The sequence below is a fragment of a genome, unplaced genomic scaffold, assembly GCF_019419815.1.
Source record: "Pyrus x bretschneideri cultivar Hongxiangsu unplaced genomic scaffold, Pyrus_bretschneideri_v1 Contig14, whole genome shotgun sequence".
In the NCBI taxonomy this organism is placed as follows: Eukaryota; Viridiplantae; Streptophyta; class Magnoliopsida; order Rosales; family Rosaceae; genus Pyrus; species Pyrus x bretschneideri.
This window is the reverse complement of record NW_025999435.1, coordinates 679,741-707,218: the sequence shown is the minus strand read 5'-3', so window position 1 is coordinate 707,218 and position 27,478 is coordinate 679,741. Positions and strand designations below refer to the sequence as shown.

At 37.5% G+C, this 27,478-nt stretch overlaps 6 protein-coding genes and 1 long non-coding RNA gene across 7 annotated transcripts; 3 read left to right on the top strand and 4 right to left on the bottom strand.

Moving 5' to 3' along the window:
- The first annotated feature begins 731 nt into the window (after positions 1-731).
- On the top strand, positions 732-3,867 carry LOC103963480 (elongation factor 1-alpha). Its single transcript, XM_009376302.3, has 3 exons — positions 732-879; positions 1,480-1,951; positions 2,660-3,867. The coding sequence occupies exons 2-3, from the start codon at positions 1,490-1,492 to the stop codon at positions 3,539-3,541; spliced, it is 1,344 nt and encodes a 447-aa protein (XP_009374577.1). The 5' UTR covers positions 732-879; positions 1,480-1,489; the 3' UTR covers positions 3,542-3,867.
- A 2,464-nt stretch (positions 3,868-6,331) lies between these two features.
- LOC103963479 (UV radiation resistance-associated gene protein) lies at positions 6,332-11,410 on the top strand. The gene is given in 7 exon segments (XM_009376300.3): positions 6,332-6,691; positions 7,682-7,796; positions 7,799-7,887; positions 8,304-8,484; positions 9,653-9,801; positions 9,986-10,213; positions 11,169-11,410. Coding segments are annotated over 7 exon segments (1,059 nt in total). The 5' UTR covers positions 6,332-6,511; the 3' UTR covers positions 11,286-11,410.
- A 481-nt stretch (positions 11,411-11,891) lies between these two features.
- On the bottom strand, positions 11,892-14,174 carry LOC108868399. Its single transcript, XR_001954575.2, has 2 exons — positions 13,921-14,174; positions 11,892-12,580 (listed from the first exon to the last, which is right to left on the bottom strand). It is a non-coding gene; the product is annotated as an uncharacterized LOC108868399 (long non-coding RNA).
- Positions 14,175-15,778: 1,604 nt separating this feature from the next.
- LOC103963532 (small ubiquitin-related modifier 1-like) lies at positions 15,779-17,354 on the bottom strand. Its single transcript, XM_048580043.1, has 3 exons — positions 17,127-17,354; positions 16,349-16,498; positions 15,779-16,074 (listed from the first exon to the last, which is right to left on the bottom strand). The coding sequence occupies exons 1-3, from the start codon at positions 17,205-17,207 to the stop codon at positions 15,988-15,990; spliced, it is 318 nt and encodes a 105-aa protein (XP_048436000.1). The 5' UTR covers positions 17,208-17,354; the 3' UTR covers positions 15,779-15,987.
- A 437-nt stretch (positions 17,355-17,791) lies between these two features.
- On the top strand, positions 17,792-19,014 carry LOC103963477 (small ubiquitin-related modifier 2-like). Its single transcript, XM_009376299.3, has 3 exons — positions 17,792-18,114; positions 18,206-18,355; positions 18,770-19,014. Exons 1-3 carry the CDS (start codon positions 18,058-18,060, stop codon positions 18,842-18,844), a joined length of 282 nt encoding a protein of 93 aa, XP_009374574.1. The 5' UTR covers positions 17,792-18,057; the 3' UTR covers positions 18,845-19,014.
- Positions 19,015-19,684: 670 nt separating this feature from the next.
- LOC125475173 lies at positions 19,685-21,655 on the bottom strand. The gene is made up of 3 exons (XM_048579565.1): positions 21,263-21,655; positions 20,602-20,675; positions 19,685-19,969 (listed from the first exon to the last, which is right to left on the bottom strand). Exons 1-3 carry the CDS (start codon positions 21,512-21,514, stop codon positions 19,885-19,887), a joined length of 411 nt encoding a protein of 136 aa, XP_048435522.1. The 5' UTR covers positions 21,515-21,655; the 3' UTR covers positions 19,685-19,884.
- A 2,086-nt stretch (positions 21,656-23,741) lies between these two features.
- LOC125475289 (beta-galactosidase 13-like) lies at positions 23,742-26,268 on the bottom strand. The gene is given in 5 exon segments (XM_048579998.1): positions 23,742-24,037; positions 24,040-24,384; positions 24,387-25,584; positions 25,586-26,034; positions 26,037-26,268. Coding segments are annotated over 5 exon segments (2,520 nt in total).
- Positions 26,269-27,478: the final 1,210 nt, after the last annotated feature.

The window sequence follows — 27,478 nt, the reverse complement described above, 5'->3', positions numbered from 1 at the left end:
GTGTGCCAGCCTATCTGCTGGGCTGAAGTGGATTGGTTAGGTGTCGACCTAAAGAGTTCCCTGTGGAACTGCTCTAAAATGGTAAACTAGACGTGTAGACATGACACCATTGAATAATAAATTTGTTGTTATGTCATCATATGGGTATTTATTTATTTATTTTAAACAACGATACTATCTGTACTAAGAGAAGGGATAAACATAGCATCACAATGAGTTAATAATAATATAGTTTAAATTCGCCCTTAACGAGAATCGAACATACGACATTTCACTTATAAGTGAAGAGGAATACCACTATATCATAGTACTAATTAGCGTCATCATATAAGTGTTTGAATTACATAGGTATTTTATATAGAGAAATATTAAGGAGACTATCTCCAATGGGACTTGCACATAGACCGCCTCATTTTTTTTAGCACAATATTATGTAATTTTGGCACAAAAATAACGTTAAACGGTGAGTTGATAAATAATTTATTAACGGTCACAGTTTTGAAAAAGCCTCCTTAGCATTTTTGTTATATAAACAAGATTCCCAAATTTGGAAATTTATGGCAATTTTCACTATTTAATTACTAAGGGTAAATAAAACCGGGCAAACATTGTGCGATAAAAAATGAAAAACCCTAAATTCGCGTTGACTTCTTACTTGAAAAGCAAGCCAGGAGGTCAAACTCGTAATTTTGGATACACCCAGGGGCAAACAAGTAAACCGACAAAGCGGCCCCCGAAGCAAACCCTAGATAATTTCCCAGACCCCCTCACTCAGCCTATAAAAAAGTCACGTTGCGCCTCACAAACCCTACGCTTTCATTTCTCACTGCCTCTGCCGCTCTCGCTTGAACCAAGAGTTTGAGCTTCCAGATCTCCGAGGTATTATCCTTCTCCTCCTCGATTCGCATTCCGTTTTCTGTAGATTTTAGACTGCAATCGTTGTTCGTCGCTGCCTTTTGATTTCGTTTTCGTTCATCTGGATTTGTTTATGGCTCTATCGATGCATGTTTCTTTCGCTTGTCCTTAATTAAAATTCATGAACTTGATGATTGTGTTTCTTTAGTTTAATGCGATAGATCGATTGACTAAAACCAAATTTAAAGCTTTTGTCTTCTTTTTTTTTTTTTTTTTTTGTTGAATGTTTTCTGGATAGTAGACGAAAATCAGTTGACTAAACCCAGATGGGTGTTTTTTGATGATATAGATCCGATTGATTTTGTACATAGTTTTGTTTTACAATATATCACAGATGTGTTCATATGAATCAACTATTTTATAATATGGTTTAGATTTTTTTATTAATTAAAATTTAAAATTATTAATTAAAATGAAGAATTGTTTTTAAAGAACAAACTTACTATATGGTATTAAATTTGAAAGAGATTACAATTATTTTCATTTGGGATTATTTTTTTATTATTCTGATATTGTTTTGTGGGATGAATTGTTGATTTAATTCATTTTGCATGTTGTGTGTAGGTAAATTAACATGGGTAAAGAGAAGTTTCACATCAACATCGTGGTCATTGGCCATGTCGATTCCGGCAAGTCGACCACCACTGGTCATCTTATCTACAAGCTTGGAGGTATTGACAAGCGTGTGATTGAGAGGTTCGAGAAGGAAGCTGCTGAGATGAACAAAAGGTCGTTCAAGTATGCCTGGGTGCTTGACAAGCTTAAGGCCGAGCGTGAGCGTGGTATCACCATTGATATCGCCTTGTGGAAGTTTGAGACCACAAAGTACTATTGCACAGTCATTGATGCTCCGGGGCATCGTGATTTCATTAAGAATATGATTACTGGAACTTCACAGGCTGACTGTGCTGTCCTCATCATTGACTCCACCACTGGTGGTTTTGAAGCTGGTATTTCCAAGGACGGACAGACCCGTGAGCATGCTCTTCTTGCTTTCACCCTCGGTGTGAAGCAGATGATTTGCTGCTGTAACAAGGTATAAATCCCACTTTAATTTATTGTCTTTGAATATTATGATTATGTTATTTTGTTATTTCTGACTTTTGTGTGCAGCTGGTTCTATCCGATAAAGGGATCCTCCCATAGTTCAAATGCCCTTTGTGGTTCTATTGATTGGCATTTGTGGGCATCAATGATGCCCCAAACTATGGGTAGTGTCCACTTTATTAGGAGATGTTTGGATTTATGAATTGGAGGGACTGCCTGGTGGCGTAGTTCTCAGTTAACTATTGAGGGTTCGATTCCCTCTCTCTCCTACAATTTATAAGTGGTTTATCTAAACCTTCAGTGCTTTGTATTGATGTGGCATGCAATTATTTTAATTGAATTTGCTATGTCTAAGCGTCTGCATTGTTGAATTTTCACAAGTTTTGTGTTATTCCGTGTTGGTTCCTTTTTTATTTGTGCACGGGTTTGTTTTGCTTATTGTAACAATGTGCAGGTGTGGGCAAGTAACATGTCATTTTTTTCCTTAACTTTATGCATCTTGATCAATAACTTAGAAAAAGCCTGTAATGATCTATGAATTTGTAGTGTTTATACTCTAGATGATGCCAAATAACTGTTTTCTGTTATTTGTGTGTTCTCCTGACTGGTTGTTATTCACTTGTAAAACTGCTTTTGTTGTACTGGTTTGCTGAATTTGATTATGCACTTATTCCCTTGTTTGCATTGCTTCTTGTAGATGGATGCCACCACTCCTAAGTACTCTAAGGCAAGGTATGAAGAAATCGTGAAGGAAGTTTCATCCTACCTGAAGAAGGTTGGGTACAACCCCGACAAAATCGCCTTTGTTCCCATATCTGGGTTTGAGGGTGACAACATGATTGAGAGGTCCACCAACCTTGACTGGTACAAGGGACCAACCCTTCTTGAGGCTCTTGACCTGATCAACGAGCCCAAGAGGCCCTCAGACAAGCCCCTCCGTCTTCCTCTTCAGGATGTGTACAAGATTGGTGGTATTGGAACTGTGCCAGTGGGACGTGTAGAAACTGGTATAGTCAAGCCTGGTATGGTTGTCACTTTTGGTCCAACTGGTCTGACCACTGAAGTTAAGTCAGTTGAGATGCATCATGAGGCTCTTCAGGAGGCACTCCCCGGTGACAATGTCGGGTTCAATGTTAAGAATGTTGCTGTGAAGGATCTCAAGCGTGGTTTCGTTGCATCCAACTCCAAGGACGACCCTGCCAAGGAGGCTGCCAACTTCACATCCCAGGTTATCATCATGAACCACCCTGGTCAGATCGGTAACGGATATGCCCCAGTTCTGGATTGCCACACTTCCCACATTGCTGTGAAGTTCGGTGAGATCCTTACCAAGATTGACAGGAGGTCTGGAAAGGAGATTGAGAAGGAGCCAAAGTTCTTGAAGAACGGAGATGCAGGTATGGTGAAGATGCTTCCCACCAAGCCCATGGTTGTTGAGACCTTCTCTGAGTACCCACCATTGGGTCGCTTTGCTGTTCGTGACATGCGCCAGACTGTTGCTGTCGGTGTAATCAAGAGCGTTGAGAAGAAGGATCCCAGCGGTGCCAAGGTCACAAAGTCTGCTGCCAAGAAGAAGTGAACAGTGGCCCGAACTCAAACTTTCACAGACGCAAACGTATGCTTTTATGATACGAGCTCACATCTTAGTTGTGTGGTTTTAAGTGGTTTAGTCAGTTTAGTTTGTAATTGTCTTGATTCCGGTCTGATGTTTTCATTCTCGAGTGTCCACTCCCAGAATTGGGTGCTGGACAGGCGGTGGTGACGCATCTGATTTATGCTTTCAGTCGCTTCCGCCTTCGGGAGGAGGATGTTTTTGAGTTGTTGAGACTATTTACTTTTCAAGTTTTGTTGCGTCTGTTGAAGGGATAATTTTTGAGCTTATATATTTATGTTGCCTTATCTTCATCTTCTATTTGTTTTTTAAGTATTGCTGATTCTTTTAAGTTTGTTTATTTACCGAGATAATGCATGCTTAGCATCCTTCAGAGGTTAACGTGGTGCGTATTGTTCTAGTAGAGCATTTTAGAAAGTACTTTGTTGGGAACGCAAATCTGACCTGGGTTTTAACATGGCTTTTTAAAAAGTACTTTTCGTTAGAGTTCTTGCTTTTCTGGTTTTTTTCAGGCCACTTTTTTGTTTTGGAGTAATTGTTTGCGTTTTTTCTTTTGACAAAATAAATGTCACTGATGAAATGGTCACCAAGGATCAGACCTGAAATGAAATATGTGGCTCAACCGCCTTCCGGAAAATCCCTGCCCTCGGTGTCTGGCTCATCCAACCTGCCCGCCCCAACGTCCTCTCCAGAGGCGTCGAAGCCGGAATTGTGGCATCAAAAATTAGCAGAACCAATTGGGTGGTTCATTACAATTTGTATACTTTGGTTAGAAGTAAGAACCAAGCTGATATGGGTGTTCATTTGATTTGATTGGAATCTACCCTCGCAGTTTCTCCTTTTAATTGATGGAAGGGGATCCTTTCGGATCTCTTCCACTAAATTTACCCAATCACCTAATCGGGGTCTTCTAACCGTTAAAGTTATTATAACTTTTAAAAGGGTTTCATGTTTGTAGCTTTTGGATCAAATTTCAAGGATCCGAATTGATTGATTGAGTGAATTTGGTGGAAGAGATCCGAAGAGAACTGCTTTCCTTAATTGATGACTGTGGGAAGAAAGTGTGTGGCAAGCAAACTATTGTGATATGTAGCTGCGACTAACATTTCTCGGCATTGCCAATTAATGGTTTCCGGGCACCGCCACCTCTGGGCATTAGCCGGGAGGGAGGTCGATACCCTAAACCCTAAACTTGGTTGTGTTACTCTTTGAGTTTTTAATTTTTTCAATGTTCGAACAGAAGGCCATTCTTGATAGATCTTCATTTCAAGAGGTGTTGACTATTTTTTGCTAAAAATATATAAATGACATTTGTTAATTAACATATGCCGAGAAAAGTAACTTTTACACCTTAAATTTTTTCGTGCATGTCAATTTGGGCATTTTGGATGAAATAAATCAAGAAAAATCAAGCGATAATAATTAAGTGGAGATGCGTGTAACCCTTTTAACCCTTTTATATTTTTTTTAAGATAAATGACACGTAGAATCGTCTAATCAGTAAGTAATTTAATATGTTCCATACTATGCATTTGGGTTGACCATACAATATTCTCACGATCTAAGTCGTTCACTTTGTAGTCTTCATTCACAGATCATTCTTACAAAATATAATCCAAATTGGCAGACGTTTTAGTATCTAATTGTGACATATAAAAATAGAAAACTATGTCGTTGAAAAAAAAAAATGAAATGATTATGATAATAATCAAATAGCTAAATAAATGGATTTTTGTAAGAAGAAATTGTAGCAATAGTCTTGAACTTAATTGGAGTAATGGTCATTCAACTAAAAATTCATAATCACTAGTCCTTTAACTCATCAAAACGTGCAGATATAGTCATTTTCGTCAACTGCGTTAGAACTTTTGTCAAAGTGAGTCATGCACGTGTCATGCACGTGAGACTGAATCAATGGGCAAATATGAAAAACCAAATGAGAAAATTTTTATCCATGGTCCCTCTACTTTAACTCAATTGGAGCGATAGTCGCTCAATTTTAACTCAATTATAGCGATAGTCCCTCAACCCTAACCCAATTGTAGCAATGATCTCATCTCTTTAATCCAATTGTAACTATGGTCCTTCCAACATAACCCATTTTGACGGAATTCTAACGGAGTTGAGAAAAAGGACCATAATTGCACGTTTTGATGAGTTAAGGAACCAATGATCATGAATGTTTAGTTGAGGAATCATTACTCCAATTGAGTTAAAGTTAAAGAACTATTGCTACAATTTGATTTTAATTTTTTTTTTTATCAAACAATATTATCTACACTAAATGGGAGGGAGTGGGTTTAGCCTTACAATGATCTAGCAATAATATGGTTCAAATTAGCCTTTGACGAGAATTGAACCTAAGACTTCTCACTTATAAGGGAAGAGGAATATCACTAGACCGTAGTACTATGTGACACAATTTGATGTTTTTTGAATAAGGATTTACAAAGCGAAGTATTGTAGATAAGTAATGCTAGGGAGACCAAATTCCAAACTAAATAATGTGTCACCAATAAGAAATAAACACGTTAATTGATACTTAATTAATAATTTAATCATCTATTAGTTTGTAATTTGATTTAAAAAATTTGATGCTCCTAGCAACAATATCCATTGTGAATTAGGTATAACCGGATGCAGTAATACACCCTTAAACGGAGGATCTGTTTGGTCTGCTAAAATGACATTTGTATCCTCGCCTGGGTAACTGCCAGTCTCCCCTCCACCTGTCATTCTTTTGCTTTACAAGCCCTTCTTTCAAACTGGTATACGAATCCTAATCAAAATTTTCCGAGAAAAAAAAAAAATACCCTTCGAAACATTTTCCCGAGAAAATGTGTCCTGAACCCTAATTGGTGATTCTGGGACGATGACGTCGATCCCTCGGCCTCGTCTCAAATCGAAGCCGAAGCGAAACTCACTCTCCAATTTTTAATGGAACGAGACCGAGCCCAGTCTGCAGAGTCGACGAAGAGCGATCTCGAAAACGTGAAGGTGATCGAATGGGAGGAATTCGAGCAAGAGATTGTGAGGTTATGGAGTCTTTCTTCTGCTCTTAGCGAAGCTCAGGAGAAGAAGCAGAGTCTTCAGCGGAAGCTCGAGTCTCTTATTGAGGTAAGGTTTTAGTGGATGCCCAACTTTCGCGCTTTTGATATTCTGAGAAAATGTAGTTGAATATGGTTATGGAGATTTAATTTTGTTTATTGTGCAGTTAGAAATTGAAGTTTAAATAGTTCGTCACTTAGATATATGGATATAACTGGGTTTTTGTGGTTGTTGGATTAACAGACTTGGGGGAAATAGTTAGAATTATTCCGGTGGAAGTACGGCAAGGTGGTTTTTATTTTAGCTAGGTTACTGGGTTTATTAATTTTTTTTTTTTGTTTGGATTGATTTAATCTAGTTTCAACTAAACTGGTGGTATTAGGATCTGAAATTAGAAATTGTGGACTTTGTAATTTAATTCTATAAAAGAATTTTCCGTCTTTGATTGCGGAGTGAATGTAAGAAACAAAAAATGCATCAAATTTATGGGTGAGTCTTCAATAATTCGGACTATTGGGTAGTCCGGTTTTATATCCATTAGATAGGTAAACAAAAATAGTATTTCCTCAATTCATTCTGGACTCTTCATTTCCCGTACTACGGAATAGTCCGCACTATCAAAGAAATGAGATTTTACATCATTTCCTTATTTGCCGTCATTCTCTCTTTTCGTGTCTAACAAATTAAACACGGCAGCATATTTTGTATAGTTTTCTCTTCGAAACTTTAGTAAAAGTGTTGTCTTTGGTTTCTACTGCACAGTATTTACAATAATGAAATATCGCTTAGTTGATTCAAATGTTAAGTCAAGGCTTAATAGAGTTACCCAGTTGTTTTCTGTACTAACCAAATAAAGCAATAAAAAAGGTTCCTCATGCCCCTCCGCTGACAGTGCATTAGCTTTTAGTTGGAGCATTTGAAAATTTAGGACTAATTGACAGTGTATTTTGACTGTGCTCAGAGTCATCAGACTCATCACTGGCACATTGTGTTGTTACTTGATTGATCAGGCCTTAATTGATTAGCCCGCGGGGTAGCGGGTGGCATTGTTGTTGGCAGGTTGAAGCTGAGTCATTGAGACGATCAAATGAGCTTGAGGAGATGCAGCAGAAACTGGAAGCCAGAAAAATGGTGATGGGAAACATGTCAAGGCATTCTATGCTTGCTGTGGAGAATACAAAAAGAAAGAGGAGCAGCTTAGTATAGAGCTTCGGTCACTATTGATTGCTGGGACGTCTCTATCTGTTGCTAGGAAGCGGTTGGAGGTAAAAGTGATTTGGATTATTATGTACCAAACAGTGGTTGGGCGAAAGAGAGTTTGTATGTTTATGAATTATAAACTCTAGATTCTTTTGGAGTAGCAACCTGTGTTGAAAGCACCGTTAATGACTTAGATTGGGTTGCTTTTTAATTCAAAATTTTCTTTAATCATTGGTAAACTGGTTGTAGTTGTGTATATACATGCATATGCTTGATATATATTTTAATGGTTTCGTGCCATCAGGTCGATTCTTTTTATGACTTTTAATGTTAATTTGCTTTATGATCTATTTCAAAAATAAAAGTTTGCCATGCTATCTTTTCTTCTCAATGTGCCTTTTCATGTTTTAAAATTACTGTTGAATTTTAGTAATTGGTTTATGTTGTCTGGTGGAAAATCTGATTTATGCTTTTGTTACAGGAGTCCAATCAACTACTTTCCAGAGACAAGGGGTATGTTCATCTTAAAAACTTACAAAAGATGCTAAGAAGGCGACAACAACATATGATATCACAAGTTTCGTTGCTATATCCTGTAAAGTTCACTATGGGTCCTGCACAAGAACAGGAACTTGAGTCATTTCCAAACACTAGTAGATCAGGTATATGTTACTGAGATATTTATTTTATGTTTTATGATACCTTGTTTAATTAGTGCAATCGGAAAAATAGTAACTGAGGTAGAATCAGTAAATACCCATATGGCTAATGGTAGGAAAGGAAAGGCTAATTATTCAAGCAATCACTACAACTCTTTCCAATTTTATCTATCCACATTCATGAAATTATGGATATTATGGCAACATTTGCTATCCCAACTGTCGTAAGATGTGGCTTTCGTTTGAATTACTAACTATATCATTTTTGTTTCGCATGTGCCTAAATTGTATAAGTGCTTGTTTAGCTTGTCAATGTTGTCTGAGTATGAAGACATTGAATCTAACTCGTGATTAGTGGTTGGGAATGTGTGGTTATGTAGTGTTAATTTATTCCCAAAATTTCTTACTTGTTCTACCTCACTTCTTTATATTAAAAGTTTGTTTCTCGGAGTTCTCAATGCATGACCTTGAACTCTATTCAAATTCAAAATATGGGCAATTCTTTATGCCATATCCAAAGGATCCCTTGCTGGTCGGTGGTGCACAATCCCCCAATGTAGGATCACGTTTTAGAAGTAGGCTTCGTGTGTGTGCACGTGTATGTGTGAGAAACTTGAGCCTGCTTCTTAAGTAATGTCAGCACGGGAATGTTCTGTGCCATTCAAAATTTGCATTATTTCCCCTTCCATCCAGGGTTTAGGATTTTAAGTTTGGGTTAATGCCCTACACCCTAGAGCTAAACTTTAAACTGTAACCTCTAATCTCTATTGTGCACTTTAAAGATAAAGTTACAACTCATGAACCAAAATTGTTAATGAAAAGAAAAAAAAAAAAAATAGTACCTTTCAAATGACAGGGCTATCCGCATTGCAGATGTTTTCTTTTGAAGCTTTTCGTGTACATATTTGTTTACTATGCCAATGTTTTATTTATTTGTTTGATATACACACACACACATATATATATATATACACTACACATACATATATATATTCTTGATGATTTAATTGGCTACAGTATCATAATATCCATATCCAGTTTTATTTTCTTTTGAAGAATATTATTGTGAAATAATTAATATCTTCTTTGTGTCAAGGCTAATAACCTTTGGTAATATATTCTGCTGTACTCGAATTATATTTTTCTTGTGTTTCTTCTTCAAATTGTACAGGTAATTCTGCTCGATTTAAGCCTGCAAATCAAGGAACATTGACAATTTTAGGTCTCCATTTGACAATGCTGCCTTTTAAAATGATGAGTTTTTTCACTGACAAAAAGGAGGTTCAGAAGTCTGCAACAGCCCTGGGATATGTCGGTCATGTGCGTAGTATTCCTTCTTTGCCTGATATAAACTATTAAGTTGCTAATTCATACATGATGAATTTGGTAGCTTCTACTCTAAGATGCGTATTCAAGTTCATTTCTTAGGGGGCAATTTGTTTTGTTTGTTTAGCCACAGTTGTTTTAAATAAGAATGCTCTCTTTATATTGATTTTGAATGCAGGCTGTCTTACTTATAGCTTCCTACTTAAAAGTTCCGTTGCGTTATCCATTGCGTTTGGGTGGTTCCCATTCCTATATTATTGATCATGGACCATCCATAGAGCCTACTTCATCTGATGTGTCGTCATATATAGTGGTTTCAACGGATGTGAAGCATGTGGAGTTCCCTCTCTTTTTAGATGGCCAAGACACAACGAGAGCTGCATATGCTGTATTCTTATTAAACAAGGTGCAAACTTGTTCGTAACTTTTCCTTGGGGGTCCATATCACCTGTTCAGATTAGTGTAGTTTCTGTTATTTTTCATATGGTTAATCTTTCATTTCTTTGCTCTGTTTGCATTTGTTTGTGTTTTTCTCATTTTGTATGTGCTTTTCAGTCACGGTAACCTTGGTAAACATAGTTATTTAAAAAGCTTGCCTTGGAACCCAATTGATGTAAGAATAGAGAGAGGTGGAGGAGACGGGAAAAAAATATAAGAGAGGGAGAGAGTGGGAGATGTTATTGGCACTCCAAAATATTCATCATGCACTCCTCCCTAGTGAAAACAACAAAGGAGAGTGAATGATGACTATTTTGGAGCTCCACTAACAATTCCTAGAGAGAAAAGGAGATTAACTAGAACACGTCGTTTTTTTTTTTTATTTTTTAATTTTTTTTTATTGGTTAAATCAATATTCTCCATCATTATCAGTAATGACTATGTTGTATGAAACCCATTTACGGAAAGGCTATTTATATAGGAAAATCTTATACTGCCAAATTACCTAAATTGCCAGGATATATACTCAAACAACACATTAGATCCTACTGAATAAACATGACATCATTTTATATATAGCTCAGTAAGTAAATTAATCATTACTGCTTACATTCTAATTCTAATTTATAAAAACTGATTAACATGAATCAAGTTTAAGACTTGTGTAAACTCTTAATATAGTACAAGTGTTCTTATGTCGCGTCCTTCTGTACTTGGTCTTTCTTCTCTTAACCCACCCATATCTGGGACTCTACTTTCAGCACATTTGAATGTTCTCTTGACCTGTTGGTTCTGTATTCTTCTGATTTAGTTATTGAATGGAGGATTCTTTTTGTTTTGCTTTGCTTTATCTACTCTCTTAACCCATTAAGATTGTCATGCGGTACTATATTGACCGTAGCGTTGCTTTTGTGCGGGTGTAGGATTTAGAGCAGCTTTTGAATTACATTGGCGTTAAGAGCTTAGGGCCGCGCCATGTCCTTGCCAATTTGAAGGAGCTTGTAAGGACTATTCAATCTGTAGATTATATAGATACGTGAGATCTCAAGTAACAGTTTTGGCTGTAAGTTTTTTTCTTTACTGTGTAAATGAAGTACTTGTATTCTTACCCTGGTGCAAGTTTTTAGTGGAGCACCCTTTATTTATACCAATCCAGATTTTAATATGGATAGGAACTACAAATTTCTGACCAAAAATCCAGATCACGAGGACTTGTGTACCAAATTTCTCCCAATTTCGGTAGATTGGTGACACCGCGTCGTGATCTGGTATTAGTAAACGTACATGTCATAATTTGAGGGGATTTGGGTGGTGTTACATTCATAACTATAATGTAAACAAACATAGAGATGTAAAAGGCAATCAATATGTAACGTTTGGTCTTTCCAGACGCGTTTTCAATGTTTTCATCTCGTGATGTTTTACCATTATAACTAGTGCTTTTGAATTTGTCTCTTAATCGTGTATAACCAGCTTAATCGTACATAAGTCCGCACAAGTTCAAAAGCAAAGGTTTTGAACGAGTCCAATACCCAAACTACTCACCCACACATTTTTTCTCACGAGTAAATAAGTTGAGATTTAACTTAGTTATTCTTGATGGGTGTTAAGGGGAGGGGACATTCAAACACTTGGCACCAGATACAAGGATAAACTGCTTTTAATCACTTAAGCGACAAACTCAAATTTAACATTCTACGTTAAACACACTAAAAACGAATCTAAATTAGTTCCTGCCATATACATTAATACAAAGACGAATGGAAAACTAGATTAAGCTAACAAGTTTCTGCAAGGTGAACGAAACTAGCTATTGACAAAGCTGTTCAAAAGTCAGCTTTCACTCCTAAGCGACCAATTCATCTGCTCCTTCTCACAGTGCTCCAGGAAAGCATCAAACTCGTTCATAAGATCTTGATCCGCTCGAAGTACATCATCGACCAGATTCAGAAACTCGGTCAGATCTATAACTCCGCTGCTATACAAGTGCAGTTGCTTTAGGAACGCGATGAACTTGTCTGAACTACCAAGTTTTTCCCGAACTTTTCTGCAGAGGAAAAACCCTCTGTTGTATATGCTCTTCTGTAACTTCTCTTGAGCATCCTTGAAATGCTGCACTCCTTGTAACTGTCTGAGTACGTACACCAAGGCTTTCTCTCTTGGATTGTTTTCCATCTTGATTTTCTTTCGCGTTTCCTGGAAAATTTTCCGAGAAACGAACTCAATTGGTTGTGAGAAAGCTTTTCTTTCCGGTCAAGCAACCTACGAGAGAAACTCAGTGTCTTGCTTCCTCACTAATGCCTTGTTTCATTAACAGACTAATGCCAATTGCCAACTGCAATGCGAAGTAGTAATGACTTTTAGGGTAAGGAAAAAAAATAACAAAAACATATAGTTAACTCCAGATGTGTAAGTTTATCTGACGTTGCTGGTCCCAAGTTTGGATAAAAGAGAAGAGGGAGGGTGTCAGGTAGTCGGCAATCGGCACTCCATTTTTCATATTGAATCCCTATGACAGTTAAGTAACAAATTTATTGTCTTTTTTGTAAGGTACTATTGTTGACATTCCAAAATGGTCATCTTGCACTCATTCAAGTGCAAATTTATCCTTGTAAAAGTAAAAGGGAGAAGTGCAAGATGACTTTTTTGGAGTGTCAATAACTCACATTTCAAAATGGGATTATTTTCACCTAACTTATGATATTGAATTGTAAATATGAACGGCACATTCTAGCAAAAAATCAGCATGATCGATAATTCAGAATCACAATCTAAGAAATATTAACATCTTATCCCGTTGTTTTACTGCCCGCCCTCACTACTTGAGCTAGCCTCAAGGGATTAACATCAGCATCTTAAAGCATCTCCAAGTGAGTAGGCATACGAGGCGGCCAAAATTTTACTATAGCAACTATGTGACATGTTGCCTACCACTTCCAACTCATGAAAAAAGTTGGTCACTTCAAGGAACTAGACAAATCAAATAGACATTAATATATAATTTGGGGCCCAATGCACCCATGGTTTTGAAGTACGCAATATTGCCTACTTGGATAGAGAGAAGGAAATTGGCTAAGTGGCTAGGCAAATCTTGCTTGCATACCTTCATAGAGATAAGCTTTCTTGTAATCAAAGATACTGAAGGAGAACACTTATGGGACGGATGGTGCATTTAAACACATGACAAAAATTTATTGAAGAAGTAATGCCGTTGAAATTATATCTTTGATTGTAAGAGAGAATCTTTCGAGATGTACATTGCGACACAATCTAAGTAAGAAAATGTTGTCCCTCTATTTACACAAATACGTGGGGCATGATGTCCCTATATTGTAAAAAGGCTTAAAATTGAAGAAACCTCCACCACCGTCCGATGAGATTTTGAAGCCCAAGACCCCACTGCGGTGATTGAAGGCCCCACTCACCCTCCCACTCATCCTAAACCCTTGAAACTGAAAAGACCCGCATCCCAACAGCCCCTAGTATTTTTCAAATTAAAAATTTAGCAGCAGCACCCAAAACTCCATTAAAAATATTTAAAAAATAAAACAAAATACCCTAAAACAGGCAAATTTGTGAAAAACATCAGTAGGCCGCAAATATCAAGAAAATCAAATAATCTCATTCCGTATAAATAAATTAATTATATAAAATTAAGAGGTAGAGAAAGTTCACCTGCTAAGAGAGAGAAAGTTTGAGAGAGAGAAAGAGCTCTGTAGAGAGAGAGAGAGAGAGACATACAGCCAAGAGAGAAGGGTTTTTCCAGTTCAGTTCTGATCAACTATTTAAGAGACTTGGAGAGAGGGAGAAGAGACGAGCGGGGGGCAGGCAGGGCAGGGGGCAGTGGGGAAGTGGGAGCGTGGGAATTAAGTGGGTACTTTTATAGCCGTTAACTCCTTACTTTGGGAGTAGTGGGCTTTTTCACTTTCTTTGTGTTTTTGGCCCAAATTAATAGTATTGGGCAACGCTTAGAGATGAAAGGAGACTTTTGAATACGGATCATCGTCGGATCTTCTTTGTGAAAATTACAAAAATATATGAATCATGTCCATTTATCGTATATCGTGCGGTTAAAAATTATTTTAAATATTTTTATACAAAATTAAACACAAACAGTACCTAACAAAAACTGACTATAAAATGTACAATGAATATATACGATCATGAATTCTCAAGATCCTTACCAAAAGAATTCGGAGAGGATCCTGTTGGCTCTTTTTATAGGAGAACAAGATAGGGATATCATTGAGAATTTGTGAGGGGGCGTGTTAGAGAATAGGGTCATATAACAAAACTAAGAACTCGAAAAGTATTTATAGGAAAACAAGATGGGAGGCTAACGAAGAATAGGAATTAAGTTGATACACTACTCTAGGGGTTGTTGGAAATAGGAAAGTACTGACCATTGCATCTTCATTCTTAATATGTGAATCTTTAGAACAGTTCCTAAAGAGGACACTTCTGGTGGTGGCGGGCATGGCGGCTCATCGGAAGTTCTTGTGTTGCATCTCCTTTTTTGGTTCCTCAACAAAGGAAAAAAGGAAATATGGGGCGCAACATTGCATGCTTGAAATTTCGACAATGATCCTACATCACTCTCCTTTAGTTTTTGAAGAAAGAGTTGCAGTGCTCAAGCCTTCTGTTTTTTGTACCTCCACAACTTACCTGTCCGCTTGTGTTCTCCCAGTACTTCAAATTGTATCGTTTTCTTTACGTCACGGATGTTCAAGAACATGGGAACGAGGGATTGGAGAATGAAAAAGTGCAAGAACAACTAAGTGTAATCGTATTAAATGAAAAATAAAATTTTAGGTGAACAAAGGAAAACTACGTACATGTTGGACATACAACTATAGTGTGACATGTTCTAAAATGCGCCTCACAAAATGCTTATATTTTGTTTATGTTATGTGAAGATACATTTGTGAGGGGACGTGTTGGAAAATAGGATCTCACGTCAGGCATATAACAAAATTAAGAACTCGAAAAGAAAGTATTTATATTACTTATCATGGAGGATGGGACTAAAATCGAGTGTGAGTGGAATTTCATGTGTACGGTTGAGATCTAAATATCTATTACCTGTTATGAAGGATCGGGCTCAAATTGAGTGAGTGGAATTTCATGTGTACACATCAAATTTGAATAACTATTACCCTCTCAAGGGATCCACGCGTATTAATTTCAGGAACAGATTAGTTAGATAACCTCCTATGGAAATCTTCATGTGTGTAGGTTGGAAAAGTTTGGAGGAGTTGTCCCAAGGAAATACAGGAACAGATCCACATTATTCACTACAAAAGGGTGTTTTAAGTCTGCTTGAGAATCACGGGACATGTTAATTAGATAACTGCTAGACCCCAAAAGCTGTCGAAGAATGAGCAACATCAGTATATATCAAGCTAAAAGGTGCAATAAGGGTATAAAAAAATCGTGCCAAGTTGGATATCATAGTGCTAATCTATCGAGCTTTAACTTGGCTTGACTTGTTTCTTTTACGAGCTGAGCTCAAACGAGATGTGGATCCTGAAAATTTATGCAAGCCACAAAGTAAGTAAATTTATTTTCAATTAAATGGAACTAAAACTCTGGCCTCTAGGTATTGCTTCTCTAAGAAAAGATCAACATCACCAACACAATCGCACAGACAACATAAACCAAACACATATCTTCACATACGAGCCGAATAAGTTGACTGCTAACAACCACAGATGTTTTCTGATGAAATACGTCAACTCTAATTCAGTTCATCATGACAAGCTTGAATGTCGCTGAACCTCCATCAGTGAGAAGATAGACATCGATTTCATCACCATCTTCCATATGATGCTGCAAGAAGTCAAGTAACTCCATCACTCAGAAGGGACACACACACACACACATACATATGTATATTATATAGATAAATATCAACTGACTTTAAATTCCAGGGGAAGCATGATTTAAAGATATTAATTCCTGCTTAATTTGCTTTAGTGCTATCATAATTATAGACTCTTTTTAATCTCCACTTTTAAACTCACAGGTGCAAGTTCTAATCCTTTCTTTGGTTCTCCCCCATTGATTTTAAATTTTTTAAAGACTAGCTTAAGTGAATTTTTACCTCCGCAGCAGTCTTCTTGCCATTAATGTGATCACCATCGAAGATGAACACTAAGGAATTGCGATCCAAGGAACGTTTTGTGCACAATGCATCAATGACTTTGCTTAGCTTTGTAGTTGGTTTAATCCTGAAAAACACTTCACTTCCATCCTGCAAGGGGATGTCATTGTATCACAAAGCAAGAATAGTCAAAATCGTAGGCGTACAATAATAGTTGAACTGATTACAATCCAAAATATTTATATGCCCTCCTCCCTAGTGTAAATATAAAGAAGAGAAATGCTAAAGAGATTTTCAAAGTGAAGCTCGACTCTCCGCAACCTTATGTTTTTAGCACAATTCTTGTGCTAACAATATAAAATACTGTGCTAAAATCATAAAGTTACGGAGAGCATGTAGAATCTCACTTTGAGAGAATCTCGTTGGGAGGAATGCGAAGCAACTTTTTGAAGTGCTAATAGAAATTCATTTTGGAGATAATCAAAACTCAATCATCCAAGCTAAAAACAGCAATTTCCTTGACAAATAAATTAGGTAAAGCAAAATAGAGTACACAAATAAGAACCATGCTTCGGTACTCAGATACCACTAGGGTTTGGAGTTACGGAGTTGAAGGGTGTTTGAATCCATATATATCCAATCCAAACTTCCGTTAACTATTGAACTTTTTCGTTACAAATGCTTGCAAACGATTCCTATCATACGAACTAATTTACAAAAAAAGCTAACGTTTTCAGTAAGTTAATGCACCTGAGAGAGAGAGAGAGAGAGATCAAACCTTGTTAATCTTAACCTTCAGATTAATGGTGGGTTTTTGCTCTTTGGTTTCATCAGGAGAAATCCCAGAGGGGTCAGACATCTTCAGAGCTAGCTAGGGTTTCTTTTTATCTCGCTCTTTCTTTCTTCTGTTCTGTCGTTTGGACTTGATGGATGACGCAGATAATGAAAAGAAAGGACACTAACTTTATTAAGTCGCCTGAAAACCCTCGAGACTTTTGGATTTTGAAAAAAAAAAAAAAAATCCCGCTTCTTTTGCACTGCTAGTCTACTACAAACACGTCAATGACATCATGCCTCAACTCTCAATGTGGACTTTGGAGAGCACGCTCGACTATATATTTGATTCAATTCTGTAGCACTTCTAATTTAACTTTTTGGTGAGGTTACAATCTGGTATGGACAGGGCCACAGAAAAACCTGGTAGAGAAAGAATCGTGGTCCAAAGGAAAATCACGGATAACTACCGTGGTTGAGAATCAACTTTAGGTTTGTATTTTTTATACATTTTAAATTTAATTTTAGACGTTAATAAATTACACGATGATAAAAAAGAAATTGAAATACCTCTTTATAAATTTTTCCAATTTTTAAAATGATGGAACGCCGTGAAGAAGCCAGGATCCTTTGATTCCTATCTAAAAAAAGGAAAATCACGGGTGAAGAAAGCTCACCAGTATACCGAATCAGCGATAATTGATTTCATTTTCTACAAAGTAGGTGAATCCCTTTAAAGGTACTTGTACCTTTCAACCAATCAAAACTCAGCCTCTGCACTACTACAGTACTATTGCTGGTATTACTCTCTTTACCAGTTTCAGTTTGCGCGTGATCGATCAAAGACACAGAGAGCTCTCAAACAACAAAAACAACGAGAAACGCAAGAACAAAAGCTGGAAACAAAAAAGAAAAAAAATCCAAGTTTGATTAAGATGTCCAAAGCTTCTGATCAAGAAAACAGAATCAATATCAAGTGCCAGTACAACGAGGTAAGGTCAACATTTACAGAAGCAAATGTGTTTCAATCTTTGCTTTGATCACTTTATTTATTGGGTTATATATCACCAAATTCTTGTGTAGGATGGTCAAAGAACTTTCTTTAGGATGCGGCGTAATGCAAAGCTGCAAAAACTCATCGATGTATTTTGCACCAAGCGTGACATCGATCCCAAAGCAGTGGATTTCATCTTTGATGGCCAGAGAGTGAACAAAAAGAAAACTCTTGAGCAGGTAAAGCTTCATAAAAGTTGCCCTATGTATGTTGTTTGTTTAGGTTAATTTTAATTTTTTGAAATTATAGTTGCTTTGGTATCTATGCGATTTTGAATGACAATAACGCAGGTGAAGATTAAAAAGGTGGTGGCAAGCATGAATCTCTTTAGATCAAGCTTTCAATGGAATTTTAAAAGAAAACTAATGAAAATGATTTGAAAATTTTGAATTTTAACGATAAGTACCAAATAAAGGATAAAGTAAATAGTACTAGAATTGACTTTTTAGTATAAAAAATGTGATTTTTCGTTAAAATAAACAGTACCATGTGCTTTTTGTTAAAGTTCTAAATTTTAAAATCTATTACCTTATACATTTATGATCTGAATGCATGTCTCCGTTCTTAATCGTTGCTTCACTTAATTTGTGCAGCATGGAATCGAAGATAACGATGAGATTGAAGTCTTTTTGCGCGTCGGTGGGGGTTCAGCGATGTTGGAAAGTTAGAAGTCGAGTCTACTTCTGTAGGAAGGAGTGTCGCGGTTCAAGTACGGAAAACTTTATGCTAAATATATGTGACTGACTACTAAGTAACAACTTAATGACTCTTTGTAGACTAAACTTTAACTTTGTGGCGCATCAAGATTAAATATAGAGTTAACTTGTTTCATCGCAAAGCATTTTGTGTGGTTTTATCTGGTTTTAAGTGATTGATTGAAAACATGACCTCAGATTTTGAGGCAATGTAAGTTAGGGAATTGGATCCTTTCTGAGGCAATGCCTCGGGATCCTACTGACCAGACAACATGGACCGTTGGATTTTGATCCAACGGCTACAATTATTATAACTTTAAGGGATTCCCCTATTTATAACCGGCCCATGTTGTCCGGTCAGTAGGATCCCGAGGCATTGCTTCGGAGAGGATCCAATTCCGTAAGTTAGAGGGATGGATTACAACTACCTTTCATTAGGTAGTAAATAAGCTCACTTTTAGTGCCTCAAAATCTGAGATGAAGATTACAAAAGTTATAACAAACCATGATGAAAGTAACAATGTCATAAGTTAACCATAACCCAAGAGAGATCAACATAACATACTACAATGAGATGCCAAAAGTACCACATTCACATTCCGCTACAACTTCAGTAGGATGTTGAGAGGATGAATCCTACATCGGGGTATTAAACCCATGCAAGAGAGTTCAAAATGATTGTATACCCTCAACTCTTTGTCTGCTCACATTCTGCTACAAATGCATTAATATACACAAGTTCTCCATGCTCGAAATGCAAACAACACCCTTCATTAAGTGAGGGCGAAAAACATTAGAAGGACGAACAGAAACTGAGGGCGAACAAAATTGCCTTTGATTAAGTGAACAAAACATCAATTCGGTTGCTTTTTCTTTAAGACCTACCACAAATCTCAGTTTTGGCACAGTAACAGAAAAGAAAGGAGCCATTTGATAGTAAATTCTAGGGTTTTAACCTCTCCATCCAACACGTCTACTATAGTTGGGTGCTCTACACCACAGCGACTTCAATCTCAACTTCTTGAGTCATCATGCTCACCGGCATTTTCTCTACCGCTACAACAATAAAAGTGCGGTAGCTTGACACGACCACAACCCCTGTAACCAAATATTGTTATATGTCAAAATTAAGATTTCATTGCTCTACGCTGGATTTCATTGCAAATATAGGCTAAAATCACAAACAATTAAACTAGATACTGAGTTCACATCGGGAAACTAGGTTCTGGTTTACTCAACAACAAGATAAAAACATAAGAACACACAACTTCTCATATGTTTCTGACATACAATGATATTATATCCTCGTTTAATAATTAAAAGAATAGCTGAAGCATTATGATACATCTCCAATAAAAACATAAACATCTAATTTTGTTCGTTTCATGCTTTTTCCGAATTTGCCAAATCATTTTCCATGTTGTTTGCAGGTAATACAATGGACACTATCTTGATAACCAAAATTATTTCATCGACTCAACACATGGATTCTAAATAAACCATAAACTTCAATTGTCAACGAGGTCACAGAAAGAATACCATAAACTTCCATTGTCAAAGAAGTTGACATGGTCGTTTCCCTCCGATAATCCTCAACCAAATTTTCAATAACAATTCAAACCTCCAGCTAACTATTCAACTATATTCATTATAGAACAGAAGAAATATTTCCAGAAGTACATTAACTTCCACATTGAATGAAAAGCTTACAAAAGTCCCAAGGCACTTACCTGCATCGAACTATCACCGGAACAGGTTTCAGAGCCTTCGGGCCATTTCTTATGCCTCTCTTGTGGGGAGAAGTCTGCACGATATACATCCTTATATATCAAATCTCCATATCTTCTAAACGTGCATTACAATAACACAATGACAACAAAAAAGCAAATGAAACATCAAAGTTATAGTATGTATGACATGCTGCCTTCGATTGTAAAACTTCAACAAGTGATGAAAAGCATACATGAAAGATTACCACAATGAATCAGACAGCGGAGATTGCGTTCAAGAATGATAATCACAGTGGGTCGTAATAATAATAATAAAAAAAAGACAATCCTCCATACCATAAATCCAAAAGTTGAACTCGAATTTCTACTGGTGTATGCGCTAAATATTAATTACATAAACAGAAACAAAAACAAAAATAAATGCAGAAAAAGCAAGTTCAAATACACAGAACAGGACAATTCTACCATACACAGAACCAAACAAAATCATCAGAGCAAATAATAACATGGAATTGAAAACCCATTAACCAATTCAAATGAAATTCCATATGAAAACAAAAAGAATTCATTTTTAATCCAAAAATATAATCCAGTAAATAAATTCCAGAACCAAAAACCCTAAAACCCCAATCCCCAGATACATAGAAATACATATTTATACCTTCCTCTTGGGGACAGCCATGAGCTCCATGGATCCACCGAACAAGAAACTCGGGAACCCGAATCCGATGTTTCTGTTCTTCTCTGGGTCCCGATCGGACTCTGGCAGAACCAACAGTGGCGGTGAAATGTTAGGTTGAGGCATGGCCCCACCCAACGGCGGAGGCATGGCAGCGATGTGGGCCCACCTCCTGGTGCTGAAGATGGAAGCGTTCCCTCTGCTGCTTCTTAGCATTGTCATTAAGGACGCCATTTCGGTATGTGTTCAGCTCAAACGGGGCACCAGAGAGTGAAGTGGAGGAGGCGGCGTTGGTTTGTGAAGATACGAAATGCTTTTACAGCTTTAAACGTTGTCGTTGCAATGGTTATTAAAAGAAATTAGGCTTTTCTTTTTGCTCTTTTTGTTTGGGAGTTTTCAATTTTTTTTCTTCTTTGCTCTCAATTTTGCTTTTTTCTTTTGATTTAATCACAAATTTTCGTACTTTCGGCTTTGAGTTTTTAACTGTCTCAAACTGGGGTTTTACTTCTATGCTCGTAATATTAGTTGCTATGAAGTTTTTTTAATTTAAGAATAATAGATACATTAAATTCGTGCACTAAATAGCATGAAACATTTTATACCATATCAATTTTCATTACAGTTGTATTTACAAAAAGCGATCGAGAGGTTACTTGCTTACCTACCATGTATTTTATAAAGCAATATGTCCTTCGAACCCGATAGAAGCAAAGATGCTTGACCTGCAAGAATGTCCCTTCTCGTTTTATGCTGATAAAGCGTATCTCGTGGATTCAACCAAGGGGGAGCTACTACATGTCCAGAGATTTTTAAAAAATGCTAATGCAAGTTCTTGCGACCGAGGAGTTGGGACTCATATATTAATACTAAGAATAGAGTAAAATATAGAGTAAAATATGGACTCATCAGGAGTGTTGGACTGAGGTATTCGTGGTTTACAAGTTGGTGTTTGACGAGAGGGATGGATCTGTCGTGCAACATGTTGAGCTAAAAAATGTCCGAGATGAGGCTTTGTTCCTGGTTGACAGTTATTCTATTTCTGTTTTGGCTTCGAACTTCCCTTGGTGCTATCCGAAATTCCAATTTCACATATTACATGGATGACGAGATAGAATTTGGACGAGGGCGATTGCCTGATGGTATCAGGCCATGTGATTATAAGTGTTTTCAATTTAGAGGATGAAACCATAACACTACATTACTCTCCTAACGTTCCACCCTCACTTCGATTGTGCTGCGGTTTAATGGACTCTGCTAGCTTCTTCTAGATTTCTTTGAAAGGCCGCCAAGACAACTCTTTGTTTTGCCTTCTTGTACCGCGCAACTTGTAACTAATTTGAGATTGAGTTTGGTGAAGCTTGAAGAGGGACAGAGATGATTATAGTCTGAAGAAGATCGAAGATGCCGAAAAGTGATTGGAATTTGTATGTGCAAACGAGATTGTTGTGCTCCCTAAATACAAGTAAATTATGTATGAGGCCTGAATTTGAATTTTACGATTTCAATTAACTTATATTATATGATCGAACTATTTACTCAGCTTCTGCATCGCAAGAAATTCGTGTCTGATCATGAATATATTATATGATTTGCTTTCCTTGTTATGTTGGCTCTATGTTTTCAACATTAGTAAGTTCATTATGTTTGATGATGGTGATGTATGCACTATCGTATGTCATTTAACTGAGAGGCCGGCGATACATTGCTCAAGGTAATATGACTATGACTTTGCAGTTTTTCATTATTTGTAGGCCTTCATGTGTTATGTTGTAGGTCATGTATAAGTTTGAGCTTGGTATGCCTGAGTAGCTTCGGTTGGGAAGAAATTATGTGCTCTTATGTAATTAATCAGCACGATTGATCTAAATTCCAGAAAATCCTCTGCGATGCAGGTCACGTAGCTTCCATTTTGGCGGCCAAACGGTAAAACCGGAATTATTATCTGGTTTTCTCTCAGGTCTGAGCACTCTATCAAGTCAGCCTAGAGCATGTGAAGCTTTGTTGTTTTGTTGGTGTGATCAGTTAACAAGCATGCTACTAAGGGCTCGTTTGGGGTTGCTTAAAATTTTTTAAAAGCAGCTTCTTAAAAAAGTTGGAGCATAAACTGATGCAAAAGGTAACAGACTCGAAGCATTCTGGATCGGACAGGTTTCTTGTATGTTTGTGTTTCGTCTGTACAGATGTGCTACTAGATTCTGTTGTAAATTTCATTATACTGTACACAACGTATGTCATTAACCATTCCTGTTGTCTATGAACTTGAGCTGCAAGGAAAATTAGAAAAATGAAATTATATAGGTTACGTAATTCGTTATGATCAATTCTTCTGCTGAGGAGGTAACGACAATCTTAATTACTACGAAGAAATATAAAACTTAAGCTTGCAGTAGTATTTTTGATTGAATTCACAATGACAAATATCACAGGAAACATAAATTCTCTCTTATAACACCTTATATAGTTATATAGCACACTTGACTTGGATAGCAAGTGTCTTCTTGATATCAGGGCAACCATCGGTTTTGCTGGCGAAAAGATTGCGATCAATCGGGACTGAGCAGATAGTTTTTCCCAAGCAATGTCGTTCAACAACCTCCTTAGATACAGGGGAGTTGCATTTTCCCAAGACAAAGTTGCCACAGGTGCCAGCTGGATCTCCGAAGCTTGCAAACTCAACAGCAACAACCTTCTTGTTCTTTGGACACTTGATGTTTGCAGATGATTTGACAACATCGAACACAGGTTGGAAAACGCTGTCTTCCTTTCCCATGAATTCACATTCGGAGGATGATATTCAGTAATGAAGCTACAGACAGTATCTCTGTTGACGGTTAGGATCTCGATGGGTTTGGGCTTGGCTGGCTGCTCCTCCAACACAACAAGGAGATTTTGTTTAGGTTTAATGAAGGACCTTGGGATGTGGTACTCGGCTTGAGTTGGTTCTCCTAGAGGAGAGAGGAAGGACGTCCAGTGGCGGCCGATGCTTTTACCATTCACCCAAATCATTCCCTTTCCCATTCCAGCCATTCGTATAGCAATAGGGTCATGGCCTTCTGGAGCATCAAAATAAGTCTTGTACCATGTGAGACCCTCTGGTGCTCCTTTGTTTTATGCCATTGAACTTGTTTCGATCCCTCCTCAGTGAACACTTGAAGCTTTTCTCCACTCAGACCAAGCTGATGCCCCCATCCGTTTCGTGTGAGATCCAATGTTCCGGTGTTCAGTCCTAGTACTGCTACGAGATTAGGCCCTGCATACCTGTGCTCCATGTAGGCTCCGCTATCTGGAAGTCCTATTGTCATTGCAAGCAGAGAAATCTGGTTGATTCCAGCCTTCAAGGGAACTGGTTTCTCGAAAACAAAGCTCTTCTCATCGTGGCTCCCGTGTGCGAAACCAATGTATTCCCCATCGACGAATGCGTGCAATGCGTGACCAAGACTTGCGATTCGAAGAACTGGTCGAATACTTTCCTTCATGGGCAAGTCTTGTGGACTCAGTGCCAGCTTAGTGGTGTACCATGCGTAGTCTGTGGTATCTTTTAACAAGCTGTACAACTCCAGCGGGGTCGGGTTATTGACTGGAACTTGAAGGGTGCTAGGAACTGGTTCTACATACTTGGTCCATTTGAGATTATTGGCAACTTTTGATCGAACGAAGTTCCTAGAGTTCAGTTGCGAGACAACTCTCTGAGTGTTGAAGACCACGGTCTTGCAGTCGGGGAGGATGCTAATGGAACGGGGTGGCAGGTGATAATCCACGCCCCTCCAATTAACAGTTGCTTCAGTTTGGAAGTTGTTGTTTGTCAGGAAGGCAGCACAGATGTTGGTTGTGGCTGTCTCATAGAAATGAACCTCTATGTCTTTGCTTATCTTTTGAACTCCCGGAACTCCCCAGAGCAAAGCCTTCCTGGATAACTTCAAAGCCTTGTGCAAGTCCTTGAGGTGGCTCCACTTGGGGTCCCTTGGCAAACCATATTCATCAAGAGGAGCTTCATCATAGTAACGGGTGGTTGTGAAAATAGAACTTGTTCTTCCAAAATTTGTGCCACCATGGTACATATAGTAGTTGGTTAGAGTTCCGTTCTTTGAGAAAAAGCGAGCAACGGAAAATGCAATATCCTCTGCTGATCTTTGTGAAGGAGGGTCACCAAATACTCTGTATTGAGCAGTCCAATTCTCAGTCCATAGAGATGGCTTGTTGGGTTTATTAGGGCCTGTGAATGTATCTCCGCAGTGCCTTCCATTGCAAGTATTAATAACTGGATCAGGAGCATCCTTCTGCTTGCACATGATCCATGGCACTCCGATGTTCTGATTCACCTGCAATCTCTGCTGCCCACTTCACGTAATTGTTTCCCAACTCTCTATATGCAAGCTGGACCATATTGTACTCATTTTCAATCTGTGCCAAGACAATCGGACCTCCCTGTGGAGCAAACAGCTTCGCATCTCTCAACTTTTTCACAATCATATCCACATAATTCTTCATGTGGTGCTTGTATGCTGTGTTATCAGAACGGAATATGATTCCGGGGACCTCCCTTAGCCAATAAGGAAGTCCTCCGTGGTTCCATTCAGCCTGGATGAATGGACCAAGCCTAATGGTAGCATACATTCCATGCTTCTGAACCAGCTTGATGAACTTCACCAAATCATAGTTTCCTTCAAAGTTGTACTGCGCTTGCACAGGCTCATGAATGTTCCAAAACACATAAGTTTGAATTACATTCAAGCCTCCGCGCTTGGCCTCTCGAGAATATCAGGCCACATTTCTGGCGTGCTTCGCGTGTAGTGGATTGAACCCGAAAACAGAAGCTCGCGTTTCCCATTGATAATCAGTGACCTGCCATCATATGTCACGGGGCCAACCTGCAATGATTGATTATGATGACGATGATGATGTCCATGGCCTTTGGCATGGACTAGCGCGGCTGTGATCACTGCGAAAACAAGAGAAATCAAGAGCACTCGACTCATTGGTACCGCCATTGTGTATACGAGCAAGAAACTTCTTTATTTTTTATTCGAGCAAGAAACTTCTTCGTCCTCCTTAGAAGGAGGAGGTGGTCAGATGATTGCTGAGAAACTCCATGAAACCCAATGGTATATAAGGGAAGATTGAGGGATGGTAGTTGTATCAGTTTGGACTTTTTGTTACGACCTTCGACGTGTTCTTACAAGTGCTTGAGCTGTTTGCTTTGATGTTTGTCTGAGGAAAACACACTCATTTGCTGGAATTAAAAATAAGTTATAACTAATTAACAAGAACCTCTTCCCCTTTTTTAGAAAATAAGCACCCATTGTTAATTGGTGCTCAATTTTTATTTCCATGCAATTGGGGTCACATCATTTTTTTACCTAAATATAGAGACAAAAATCCCAACCAGAGTTTAATTTTTTTGGAGGAAAAGGAGAGAAATGATCGGAAAAAAAAAGCGTGCAATAAATTTGTAACTAAGTTGGTTAAGAGTGTTTATTGTTTATACTCGAGGTTCTAAATTTGATTTAGCCCTCTAAAATATTGCTTGAGTAAAAAAAGGAAGAATATACAAACCAACGTTTCAATTCGTGTAAAATAAAACCCTTTTTGGCCCTAAATCAGTATAGGCCTAATTACCTTTGTTTTAATGATTTTGTAAGAAATGGCCCAGTTTTGTCTTAATGTCTGCTTCAATTCGTGTATAATATTAATATGCCTATCATATATGTATTTATGTAGTTTTCAAAATAATGTTATTTTCACGTTTTAATGATTCGTTAAATTAATAAATTATATGTTTTTAAATTTCTAACATACAATACATGCTTTGAGCACGTACGTACATACTATTCACATTAATACACATTATTTTCACATATTTTTCAGTAATACATATAAATTTCACGTATTCTGCACATATTTTTAATATATTTTTGAAAAATAAAATAAGTAATTGATTTAAATAAATTAATAAATATTAAAATTAAAAAAAAAAGGCCAAACTTTCCAAAGTAAACTTCTTGCAAAGCTTTGTTTGAAAAAAAAAAAAAAAAAAAAAAACTTCTAGCAAAGTTGCCGAATAATACACGTACTATGTTCGGTTTCGTATTTTACTAACTACTTTCAACAATGAATTGATTGATCATACAAACATAAAAAAGAATCAACACTGAGCCAGAATACAAACTCAACTAATTAAGCATGTTCAATACAAACTTA